Source organism: Amblyraja radiata, chromosome 35 (assembly GCF_010909765.2).
Source record: "Amblyraja radiata isolate CabotCenter1 chromosome 35, sAmbRad1.1.pri, whole genome shotgun sequence".
NCBI classification, from domain to species: Eukaryota; Metazoa; Chordata; class Chondrichthyes; order Rajiformes; family Rajidae; genus Amblyraja; species Amblyraja radiata.
In genome coordinates, this window is record NC_045990.1 from 17,785,261 (window position 1) to 17,798,506 (window position 13,246).

The following is a 13,246-nucleotide window of genomic DNA, read 5'->3' on the forward strand; positions in this document are numbered from 1 at the left end:
ATGCTGGCTGCCATTTTGAGGCAGCGACTCCTGTAGATCCCTTCGATGGTGGGGAGATCAGTATCCGTGCTGGACTTAAACAAAAGGAAATATTTTGATCATGTTACAGCAATACCTCCGAGATTACTGGAATGATCCTCAATTGGATGAAGGGGAGAAGTTTCTGCGGGACTATGTTCTCAATAAAAAATATCTTGATGAGGATGAGGAGGAAGAAGACAGGTAAGAACATTTATATTTGCTACAGGTGTTTACTACATTCACCGGACTTTTTGTTTCTGTTATTTATTTGACTTTTATTTCATGAAGTATATTTAAGTATTACATCCTGTATCCTTTGAGCCATGTTGTATTTGTATATGACGATATGTGACATTTTATAGCCAAGGTGCTTATTGTTTTAATGGCTTTTTGTAGATAGGGGTGAACTATGAACACGTTTATCTGATTTTTATTGCACAATCCACTTTCGATCAATTTTAAGACCAGTGGCGTCCTTGCATGGTGCTGCCGTTTGTTGTGGAGTTCGTGCTGTGTCAAGTGGAACACATTGGCTCGTTGCCTGTGCTATTTCAGCAGTCACACTTTTTGCAGTCCCTTTCATTCAAAGGTTTCCGCTGTTGCTGCTGTTACCCCAAGATGGAGCTGTCCATGTCCGCCGACTCGGGTGAATGATCCTGCTTCCTTCCCACCACACAGAGGCCAATTCACCTGCAAACCCGCACGTCTTTGGAATGTGGGAGGAAACCCACGCGGGTCACAGGGAGAACGTACAAACTCGGTACAGACAGTGCCCGTAGTCGGGATTGAACCCGGGACTCTGGCGCTGTGAGGCATCAACACTACCGCTGTACCACACACCTTGGTTGCCCATAGTTGCAGAGGTCCCTGGAGGTTGGTGTCAGGGTACATGTGTGTCGAATTTGTGGTGCGCAGATTATAACTTCTGCCTTGGAGATGAGGAACCAGTGAAGACAATTCCAGCATAACAGTGACGTGGGCCTTTGGCAGAGTCACTGGGCAGCGATGGACTGCAGGAACAGCACCACTCACTTTCAAACCCACGGATAATATACAGCAGATAGACACAACAAGCTGGAGTAACTCAGCCGGTCAGACAGCATCTCTGGAGAAAAGGAATTTGGGTCAAGACCCTTCTTCAGACTGAGAGTCAGGGGAAAGGGAAACAAGAGATATAGACGGTGATACAGAGAGAAATATATATAGAACAAATTAATTAAAAATATGTTAAAAAGTTACGATGACAAAGGCGACTGGCCATTGTTAGCTGTGATCTAGGTGAAAATGAGTTACAGCCAATGAGACTCAATATGATAGTATACAGCAGCGGAGTTTGTTTGGCTGTGGTCCCCAATCAGTTGAATAGCCGGGGTGGGAGATTGCAACCTTCACGTGGTACGCCCTGTTTCGGCGAATGCAATCAACCTGGCATGCACAATCAAATAAGTTGTCCTAGATCAAGTTGTCCTACAACTTTAGGCTGTGCGCGCCATACGCAAGATGAAGAAAAAGTTGAATAGCCTGTTGTTCGTGGAAATTAACCATTTGCAGAGGTCTAAGAGCTGCAACCATCCCAGCAACATTTAGCACAAACGTTTCTGAGGATGAGATGGTTGGAAGGGAGAAACATTGTTCTTGTATATACAAAAAAAAAAATTCCTTTTTGCTTTATCAATTCCCCAAAATGTGGATTTAATATACAAAACTCAAAAGAGCTAAAATTAAACTTTAGAATCTGGTCAACTTTGGATGGGGGTCAAGAAACTTCTATTTCTCCCTCCAATCAATAAAAAAACCTATTTGGACGAGGGGGGAGTTTGGAAATTACAAAATTATGGTTAACCTTAAATTACAAAATTAAAATGAATAGATTTTTTGTAAGTCAAGGGAAGCAAATAGATACGAGTTAGTGTAAGACACTGATCAGCCATTTTCTAATACAGTGGTAGAGCAGTAGAGTTGCTGCCTTAAGGGCCTGTCCCACTTTCACGACCTAATTCACGAACTTTTTTACTCATGGACATTTTTCATCATGCTAGAAATGAAATATAGGAGCAAAGAGTACAGAGCCCTAGTGGGACCACACCTGGAGTATTGTGTGCAGTTTTGGTCCCCTAATTTGAGGAAGGACATTCTTGCTATTGAGGGAGTGCAGCGTAGGTTTACAAGGTTAATTCCCGGGATGGCGGGACTGTCATATGCTGAGAGAATGGAGCAGCTGGGCTTGTACACTCTGAAGTTTAGAAGGATGAGAGGGCATCTCATTGAAACATATAAGATTGTTAAGGGTTTGGACACGCTAGAGGCAGGAAACATGTTCCCGATGTTGGGGGAGTCCAGAACCAGGGGCCACAGTTTAAGGATAAGGAGTAAGCCATTTAGAACGGAGACGAGGAATCACTTTTTCTCACAGAGTGGTGAGTCTGCGGAATTCAATGTGGAGGCAGGTTCTCTGGATGCTTTCAAAAGAGAGCTGGATAGAATTTCTCGCTAGAATTTAGAAGATTGAGGGGGGATCCTATAGAAACTTACCAAATTCTTAAGGGGTTGGACGGGCTAGATGCAGGAAGATTGTTCCCGATGTTGGGGAAGTCCAGAACAAGAGGTCACAGTTTAAGGATAAGGGTGAATCTCTGGAATTCTCTGCCACAGAAGGTAGTTGAGGCCAGTTCATTGCCTATTTTTAAGAGGGAGTTAGATGTGGCCCTTGTGGCTAAGGGGATCAGGGGGTATGGAGAGAAGGCAGGTACAGGATACTGAGTTGGATGATCAGCCATGATCACATTGAATGGCAGTGCAGGCTCGAAGGGCCGAATGGCCTACTCCTGCACCTATTTTCTATGTTTCTATGTCTATAGGGCTCTTAAAAATAGCGGAGTCAGGGGATATGGAGAGAAGGCAGGAACGGGGTACTGATGGGGATGATCAGCCATGATCACATTGAATGGTGGTGCTGGCTCGAAGGGCCAAATGGCCTACTTCTGCACCTATTGTCTATTGTCTATCCCTGTACAGTAGTTGATTTTTGAAACTGCTGCAAGCAGATCTTTGAAGGATACCTCTCGCGAACTATGGTACATCAAGGTCAGGGAGGGCACTAACAGGTCAGCCATCTGGAGCAAAGAATGTGCGTAAGTAACACTGTTGCATTGCAGAGTAGCAGAACAAGGTTGCACCAGCTACTAAGTTGCAAGCTCATTAGATACTGCAACATGACGTACAACGATACCATGCCAGCATACAAACCCGTTCAACTGATTCCATTGGTGAATCCTCCGATCTCCCATCCAGTGACATTCAAGTTGGGGAAGAGCGGGAAATTTAAAAAAGACAAAACGTACCAAATTATATTTTTTCCCTCCTGCCCCGTTGAACTGAGGTCAAGGGGAGGGCATCGAATGCGAGCCAGCGCTGATGCCTGATTGCCCAATTACAAAGATGAGTCAATTTCAAATCGTGGCTGAATAAAATATAAGTTGGCAAAGAGCCGGAGTTATGAAACTATAGAACTCACAGTTTTCACTCTGAAAATGGATCCTGTACAAGCCGCAGCAAGGGCAGAGAAAAATTCAGCTGACACCACTTGTTATATTGAAAAAAGTCTGCTGGAACAATTAAGTATGAGATGGTGAGAAGTATATGAAACCACGATATTAATAAAAAGAAAAATCTGCTTCTTCTGCCCCTCCAAGTTGCCTAATTGCTCCACATCAGGAAGGAGGAGTGGAGGCTGCGGTGGCCTGCCTATTTCCTCTGTGGTTGCAAACCAGAGAATTGTGTATTATTGCACAGCTCCAGTAATGCAATCCTCTTGCCCTGCCTTCATAAGATCATAAGGAATAGGAGCAGAATTAGGCCATTCAGCCCATCAAGTCTAATCTGCCATTCAATCATGGCTGATCTATCTCTACCTCCTAACCCCATTCTCCGGCCTTCTCCCCGTAACCCCGGACACCCGTACTAATCAAGAATCTATCTATCTCCGCCTTAAACATATCCAATGACTTGGCCTCCAGTACCTTCTGTGGCAAAGAATGCCACAGATTCACCACCCTCTGACTAAAGAAATGTCTCCTCATCTCATAGAAACATAGAAAATAGGTGCGGGAGGAGGCCATTCGGCCCTTTGAGCCAGCACCGCCATTCATTGTAATCATGGCTGATCGTCCCCTATCATTAACCCGTGCCTGCCTTCTTCCCATATCCCTTGACTCCACTAACCCCGAGAGCTCTAACTCTCTCTTAAAGAGTGTTGTTTTTAGTCCTTCGTTTTACGGTTTTTAATGGTTTGTAATAACTTTTTGTCCATGAGTTCTCATGTACAGCACTTTGTGGCAACTGCGGTTGTTTAAAGCGCTTTATAAATAAAGTTTATTATTATATTATTATTAAATCCATCCAGTGATTTGGCCTCCACTGCCCTCTGTGGCAGGGAATTCCACAAATTCACAACTCTGGGTGAAAAAGTTTTTTCTCACCTCAGTCATAATTGACCTCCCCTTTATTCTAAGAGTGTGGCCCCTGGTTCTGGACTAGCCCAACATTGGGAACATTTTTCCTAATGTTGGGCGAGTCCAGAACCAGGGGCTCCTTCCTAAAATCTCCTTCCTAAAAGAACATCCTTTAATTCTGAGGCTGTGACCTCTAGTCCTAGACTCTCCCACTATTGGAAACATCCTGTCCATGTCCACTCTATCCACAGTTCCAGTCCTGGCCTCCTGTGCATCCCCAATCTGAATCTCCCCACCACTGACCACCATGCACTGCAGCTGCACTGAATCTCTGGAATTCCCTCTCGGTTCTTTTTCCTTCCCAATATTACATAGAAACATAGAAATTAGGTGCAGGAGTAGGCCATTCGGCCCTTCGAGCCTGCACCGCCATTCAATATGATCATGGCTGATCATCCAACTCAGTATCCCGTACCTGCCTTCTCACCATACCCTCTGATCCCCTTAGCCACAAGGGCCACATCTAACTCCCTCTTAAATATAGCCAATGAACTGGCCTCGACTACCCTCTGTGGCAGGGAGTTCCAGAGATTCACCACTCTCTGTGTGAAAAAAGTTCTTCTCATCTCGGTTTTAAAGGATTTCCCCCTTATCCTTAAGCTGTGACCCCTTGTCCTGGACTTCCCCAACATCGGGAGCAATCTTCCTGCATCTAGCCTGTCCAACCCCTTAAGAATTTTGTAAGTTTCTATAAGATCCCCTCTCAATCTCCTAAATTCTAGAGAGTATAAACCAAGTCTATCCAGTCTTTCTTCATAAGACAGTCCTGACATCCCAGGAATCAGTCTGGTGAACCTTCTCTGCACTCCCTCTATGGCAATAATGTCCTTCCTCAGATTTGGAGACCAAAACTGTACGCAATACTCCAGGTGTGGTCTCTAGTGTACAACTGCAGTAGAACCTCCCTGCTCCTGTACTCAAATCCTTTTGCTATGAAAGCTAACATACCATTCGCTTTCTTCACTGCCTGCTGCACCTGCATGCCCACCTTCAAAGACTGGTGCACCATGACACCCAGGTCTCGCTGCATCTCCCCTTTTCCTAGTCGGCCACCATTTAGATAATAGTCTGCTTTCCTGTTTTTGCCACCAAAATGGATAACCTCACATTTATCCACATTATACTGCATCTGCCAAACATTTGCCCACTCACCCAACCTATCCAAGTCACCTTGCAGTCTCCTAGCATCCTCCTCACAGCTAACACTGCCCCCCAGCTTAGTGTCATCCGCAAACTTGGAGATATTGCCTTCAATTCCCTCATCCAGATCATTAATATATATTGTAAATAGCTGGGGTCCCAGCACTGAGCCTTGCGGTACCCCACTAGTCACTGCCTGCCATTGTGAAAAGGACCCGTTTACTCCTACTCTTTGCTTCCTGTTTGCCAGCCAGTTCTCTATCCACATCAATACTGAACCCCCAATGCCGTGTGCTTTAAGTTTGTAAACTAATCTCTTATGTGGGACCTTGTCGAAAGCCTTCTGGAAGTCCAGATACACCACATCCACTGGTTCTCCCCTATCCACGCTACTAGTTACATCCTCGAAAAATTCTATAAGATTCGTCAGACATGATTTACCTTTTGTAAATCCATGCTGACTTTGTCCAATGATTTCACCACTTTCCAAATGTGCTGCTATCCCATCTTTAATAACTGACTCTAGCAGTTTCCCCACTACCGATGTTAGACTAACTGGTCTGTAATTCCCCGTTTTCTCTCTCCCTCCCTTCTTAAAAAGTGGGGTTACGTTTGCTACCCGCCAATCCTCAGGAACTACTCCAGAATCTAAAGAGTTTTGAAAGATTATTACTAATGCATCCACTATTTCTGGAGCTACTTCCTTAAGTACTCTGGGATGCAGCCTATCTGGCCCTGGGGATTTATCGGCCTTTAATCCATTCAATTTACCCAACACCACTTCCCGGCTAACCTGGATTTCACTCAATTCCTCCAACTCCTTTGACCCGCGGTCCCCTGCTATTTCCGGCAGATTATTTATGTCTTCCTTAGTGAAGACGGAACCAAAGTAGTTATTCAATTGGTCCGCCATATCCTTGTTCCCCATGATCAACTCACCTTTTCTGACTGCAAGGGACCTACATTTGTTTTAACTAATCTCTTTCTTTTCACATATCTATAAAAACTTTTGCAGTCAGTTTTTATGTTCCCTGCCAGTTTTCTTTCATAATCTATTTTTCCTTTCCTAATTAAGCCCTTTGTCCTCCTCTGCTGGTCTCTGAATTTCTCCCAGTCCTCCGGTATGCTGCTTTTTCTGGCTAATTTGTACGCATCATCCTTCGCTTTGATACTATCCCTGATTTCCCTTGTTATCCACGGATGCACTACCTTCCCTGATTTATTCTTTTGCCAAACTGGGATGAACAATTTTTGTAGTTCATCCATGCAGTCTTTAAATGTCTTCCATTGCATATCCACCGTCAACCCTTTTAGAATTAATTGCCAGTCAATCTTGGCCAATTCACATCTCATACCCTCAAAGTTACCTTTCTTTAAGTTCAGAACCATTGTTTCTGAATTAACAATGTCACTCTCCATCCTAATGAAGAACTCAACCATATTATGGTCACCCTTGCCCAAGGGGGCACGTACAACAAGACTGCTAACTAACCCTTCCTCATTACCCAATATTCTTCTCTCTCCTTTGATATTCTATTGAAAATAAACCTCTGACCAAACATTTGAGCAATTGTCCATAAGTGTCAATGCCAAGCAACCAGAGGAAAAATAGACACAAAATGCTGGAGTAAAGGTCCTGTTCCACTTTCACGACCTAATTCACGACCTTTTTAACTCGTGGACATTTTTCCTCAGGCTTAAAAAAACGCCCCGACCTACTTGATGCCATGAGTACCTACGACTAGCATCATGACCTGCTACAACCTACCTACGACCTCGTGTCGACCATGCTGCAAGTATGAGTCAAGGGCAAACTCGGCAGAGGTCGTGAATTAGGTTGCGAAAGTGGGACAAGCCCTTAAGTCTGGCAGCACCCTTGGAGAATGTGGATAGGTGATATTTCCCGTCGGGTCCCTTCTACAGATTTCAAACCCTTCTTCAAACAAGCCCACTTTGAAGTGGCTTTGACATGATCTAAACGCAAGTTTTTGTCACCACTGATCATCCATGCAGCTTTGTAAATGTTTAGAATCTCTCTAAAAATGTCTAACTCTGTGAAACTCTTTACGGAGATATGATAGTGGCATTTAAGAGACATTTGAATAGGGATATGTGGATATGCAAGGAATTGTAGGATAAGGATTATGTGCAGGTGGATAGAAGTTGGTCTTGGCATCAGGTTTGGCACAGACATTGTGGTCTGAAAGGCCTGTTCTTGTTCTATGTTCTATAACATGCACCAGGTGGTATTGTACCCTGCCCTGTAGTATTTTATCCTACACATCACCCAGAATTTCTGCTTGAATCCATCATCAGTTCTGTGATCTATTCTCCAAAGCGACAATTCCAGGGAGCCAATAACCAATTCTGTGGTCCTTGACAGGGAAGGCAATTGTTTCTTATTCACTCGGGGCGGCACGGTGGAGCAGCGGTAGAGTTACTGCCTCACAGCACCAGAGACCCAGGTTCCATCTTGACTCTGGGTGCTGGCTGTATGGAGTTTGTACGTTCTCCCCGTGACCTGCGTGGGTTTTCTCCGGGTGCTCCGATTTCCTCCCACGCTCCAAAGACGTGCAGGTATGCAGGTTAATTAGCTTCGGTAAAATTGTAAGTTGTCCCTAGTGTGTGTAGGATAGTGTTAGTGTTCGGGGATTGCTGGTTGGCATGGACTCGATGGGCCGAAGGGTCTGTATCTCTAAACTAAACTAAACTTGTAAAGGGAAACTTTTTAAAAGAAGCAGTTCATTTTTGGATGATGCTTGTTATCACCAACACGTGATGTTAGCGAGGTGGGAACAGAAATCCTTGCCTTGAACTAAATTAAGGAGAAAGAGAGATATTTAGGGATGTAGAGAGTGATAATTCCCCTCATTGGCAGTGCATAGGTTGCTTGTGACTGACGACAAGGTTAAGCTTGACAATAATGTCCATTGTTCAAATAGGAAAAATCATAGTTTGGCCAAAAGTGTTAGAGTCTGAAGATAGACACAAAATGCTGGAGTAACTCAGCGGGATAGGCAGCATCTCTGGAGAGAAGGAATGGGTGATGTTTTGGGTGAGACCCTTCTGAACTTGGCCATAAAGGCTCATTGTCCTGGCAGAGGCACTGGGTTGGTGTTGCAGGGGTCGGCCTGCTCGGTGCCGCTGTGGGCCGCGTCCTATCCAAGCGCTCGGCCACTTGCAGCGGCACCCGCCCGAGATGTGCTTTTGCGAACTGCTGACTTAAGTTTTTTTAAGTCTACAGCAGTGGAATCTGACCTGGATGATCTGAGAGAGGAAGAGAAAGTTACCCTCTTCACCTCTGTGCACTTGTCCACTCGTGATCTGCAGCCATAATGGTGTAGCCTTCTAAGAATAGACAAAATGCTGGAGTAACTCAGCGGGACAGGCAGCATCTCTGGATAGAAGAAATGGATGACGTTTTGGTTCGAGGCCCTTCGAGGCCACTTTCACCCGGCACATTACCTCTTTAATCTCCTCCCATCAGGAAGGAGATATAGAAGCATTAAAAGTAAAACATCTCGCTTCAGAGACAGCACCTACCTCCAAGCCATCAGATATTTGAATTTGCACTAATCACTTTGCACTTTCTTTTGCACTTGCACTTACGCTTAACATGACGCTGCTGGGTACTGTCCTTCCTGTATATATTGTCCTTCGTACGGTACTGTCTGTATTATTTATTGTGGTGTATGTGGTGGTTGTATTGTACTGTATTGTATCTGTCTGAGAGCGAACCAAGACACATTCCTATCAACTTGTTGACATGGCAATAAACTTCTTGAATCTTGAATCTTGAATCTTCTTCAGACTGAGAATCGTATCGCATTTAGGCTGCTTGACATTCACTTTGCTTTTGTTTCCTTCCCTTCCTTCCCTCGTGCTCGCCCACAACAATCTTGAAGGATACCTACTTACGATGAAATCGTTCAAGACGATGTAGACGACTCCTCGGATGAAGGGGAGGAATTTCTAAAGAAACAGGAAGACTTTGAAAGAAAATATAATTTCCGATTCGAGGAACCAGGTGCAGAATTAGTAAGTGACATGTTAAATATAGATGATAATGCACTTCCCTTTATTGATCCCAATTACCCACAGCCCTAATATAGTCACAAGTTCAATGTGCGTCTCAGGTCATCAGTGGTGAAAGTATTTCTCCAACAGCCTCAAGAAATGGAGAGAGAAAAGAATCATTCAAAGGACAAAGGACATGTAGAAACATAGAAAATAGGTGCAGGAGTAGGCCATTCGGCCCTTCGAGCCTGCACCGCCATTCAATTTGATCATGGCTGATCATCCAACTCAGTATCCTGTACCTGCCTTCTCTCCATACCCCCTGATCCCTTTAGCCACAAGGGCCACATCTAACTCCCTCTTAAATATAGCCAACGAACTGGCCTCAACTACCTTCTGTGGCAGAGAATTCCACAGATTCACCACTCTCTGCGTGAAAATTTTTTTCCTCATCTCGGTCCTAAAAGATTTCCCCCTTATCCTTAAACTGTGACCCCTTGTTCTGGACTTCCCCAACATCGGAAACAATCTTCCTGCATCTAGCCTGTCCAACCCCTTAAGAATTTTGTAAGTTTCTATAAGATCCCCCCTCAATCTTCTAAATTCTAGCGAGTACAAACCGAGTCTATCCAGTCTTTCTTCATATGAAAGTCCTGACATCCGAGGAATCAGTCTGGTGAACCTTCTCTGTACTCCCTCTATGGCAAGAATGTCTTTCCTCAGATTAGGAGACCAAAACTGTACGCAATACTCCAGGTGTGGTCTCACCAAGACCCTGTACAACTGCAGTAGAACCTCCCTGCTCCTATACTCAAATCCTTTTGCTATGAATGCTAACATACCATTCGCCTTCTTCACTGCCTGCTGCACCTGCATGCCTACTTTTAATGACTGGTGTACCATGACACCCAGGTCTCGTTGCATCTCCCCCTTTCCTAATCGGCCACCATTCAGATAATAGTCTACTTTCCTGTTTTTGCCACCAAAGTGGATAACCTCACATTTATCCACATTATACTGCATCTGCCATGCATTTGCCCACTCACCCAGCCTATCCAAGTCACCTTGCAGCCTCCTAGCATCCTCCTCACAGCTAACACTGCCTCCCAGCTTCGTGTCATCTGCAAACTTGGAGATGTTGCATTCAATTCCCTCGTCCAAATCATTAATATATATCGTAAATAGCTGGGGTCCCAGCACTGAGCCTTGCGGTACCCTACTAGTCACTGCCTGCCATTGTGTAAAGGACCCGTTTACTCCTACTCTTTGCTTCCTGTCTGCCAGCCAGTTCTCTATCCACATCAATACTGAACCCCCAATTCCGTGTGCTTTAAGTTTGTATACTAATCTCTTATGTGGGACCTTGTCGAAAGCCTTCTGAAAGTCCAGATATAACACATCCACTGGTTCTCCCTTATCCACTCTACTAGTTACATCCTCGAAAAATTCTATAAGATTCGTCAGACATGATTTACCTTTTGTAAATCCATGCTGACTTTGTCCAATGATTTCACCGCTTTCCAAATGTGCTGCTATCCCATCTTTAATAACTGATTCTAGCAGTTTCCCCACTACCGACGTTAGACTAACTGGTCTGTAATTCCCCGTTTTCACTCTCCCTCCCTTTTTAAAAAGTGGGGTTACATTAGCTACCCTCCAATCCTCAGGAACTACTCCAGAATCTAAAGAGTTTTGAAAAATTATCACTAATGCATGCACTATTTCTGGGGCTACTTCCTTAAGTACTCTGGGATGCAGCCTATCTGGCCCTGGGGATTTATCGGCCTTTAATCCATTCAATTTACCTAACACCACTTCCCGGCTAACCTGGATTTCACGCATTTACCTGGATTTCACTCAAAATAGCTGGGGTCCCAGCACTTAATTCTTCCCTTCCCTCCCGCACCACCCCCTCCCCGGGCACTTTCCGTTGCAACCGCAAGAAATGCAACACCTGTCCCTTCACCTCCCCCCTCGACTCCATTCAAGGTCCCAAGCAGTCGTTCCAGGTGCGACAAAGGTTCACCTGTATCTCCTCCAACCTCATCTACTGCATCCGCTGCTCTAGATGTCAGCTCATTTACATCGGTGAGACCAAGCGTAGGTTGGGCGATCGTTTCGCCGAACACCTCCGCTCAGTCCGCAATAACCTACCTGACCTCCCGGTAGCTCAGCACTTCAACTCCCCCTCCCATTCCCAATCCGACCTCTCTGTCCTGGGTCTCCTCCATTGCCAGAGTGAGCAACAGCGGAAATTGGAGGAACAGCACCTCATATTCCGTCTGGGGTCCTTGCGTCCTTATGGCATTAACATTGAATTCTCCCAATTTGGCTAGCCCGTGCTGTCTCCTCCCCTTCCTTAACCCTCTAGCTGTCTCCTCCCACCCTCCCATCCGCCCGCCCTCGGGCTCCTCCTCCTCCTCCCCTTTTCCTTCTTTCTTTCCCCACCCCCCATCAGTCTGAAGAAGGGTTTCGGCCCGAAACGTCGCCTATTTCCTTCGCTCCATAGATGCTGCTGCACCCGCTGAGTTTCCCCAGCAATTGTGTGTACCCTGGATTTCACTCAGTTCCTCCATCTCATTTGACCCCCGGTCCCCTGCTATTTCCGGCAGATTATTTATGTCTTCCTTAGTGAAGACAGAACCAAAGTAGTTATTCAATTGGTCTGCCATGTCCTTGTTCCCCATGATCAATTCACCTGTTTCTGACTGCAAGGGACCTACATTTGTTTTAACTAATCTTTTTCTCTTCACATATCTATAAAAGCTTTTGCTGTCAGTTTTTATGTTCCCTGCCAGTTTTCTTTCATAATCTATTTTCCCTTTCCTAATTAAGCCCTTTGTCCTCCTCTGCTGGACTCTGAATTTCTCCCAGTCCTCTGGTAGGCTGCTTTTTCTGGCTAATTTGTACACTTCATCTTTTGTTTTGATACTATCCCTGATTTCCCTTGTTATCCACGGATGCACTACCTTCCCTGATTTATTTTTTTGCCAAACTGGGATGAACAATTGTTGTAGTTCATCCATGCAGTCATTAAATGCCTTCCATTGCATATCCACCGTCAACCCTTTAAGAATCAATTGCCAGTCTATCTTGGCCAATTCACGTCTCATACCCTCAAAGTTACCTTTCTTTAATTTCAGGACCCTTGTTTCTGACTTAACAATGTCACTCTCCATCCTAATGGAGAACTCAACCATATTATGGTCACTCTTGCCCAAGGGGCCACGCACAACAAGACTGCTAACTAACCCTTCCTCATTACTCAATACCCAATCTAGAATAGCCTGCTCTCTCGTTGGTTCCTCTACATGTTGGTTTAGAAACCTATCCCGCATACATTCCAAGAAATCCTCTTCTTCAGCACCCTTGCCAATTTGATTCACCCAAACTATATGTAGATTGAAGTCACCCATTATAACTGTTTTACCTTTGTTGCACGCATTTCTAATTTCCTGTTTGATGCCATCCCCCAACTCCACTACTACTGTTAGGTGGCCTGTACACAACTCCCACTAGAGTTTTCTGCCCCTTAGTGTTTTGCAGCTCTACCCATA

General features: G+C 44.9%; 1 protein-coding gene across 2 annotated transcripts in view; it reads left to right on the forward strand.

Moving 5' to 3' along the window:
* Positions 1-13,246, forward strand: part of kri1 (KRI1 homolog) — a 70,768-nt gene that overhangs the window by 21,151 nt on the left and 36,371 nt on the right. For both annotated transcript variants that reach the window (XM_033050721.1, XM_033050722.1), the window contains exons 9-10: positions 110-222; positions 9,578-9,710. In XM_033050721.1, coding sequence (XP_032906612.1) covers positions 110-222; positions 9,578-9,710 — 246 coding nt within the window. The remainder of the gene's footprint in view (positions 1-109; positions 223-9,577; positions 9,711-13,246) is intronic.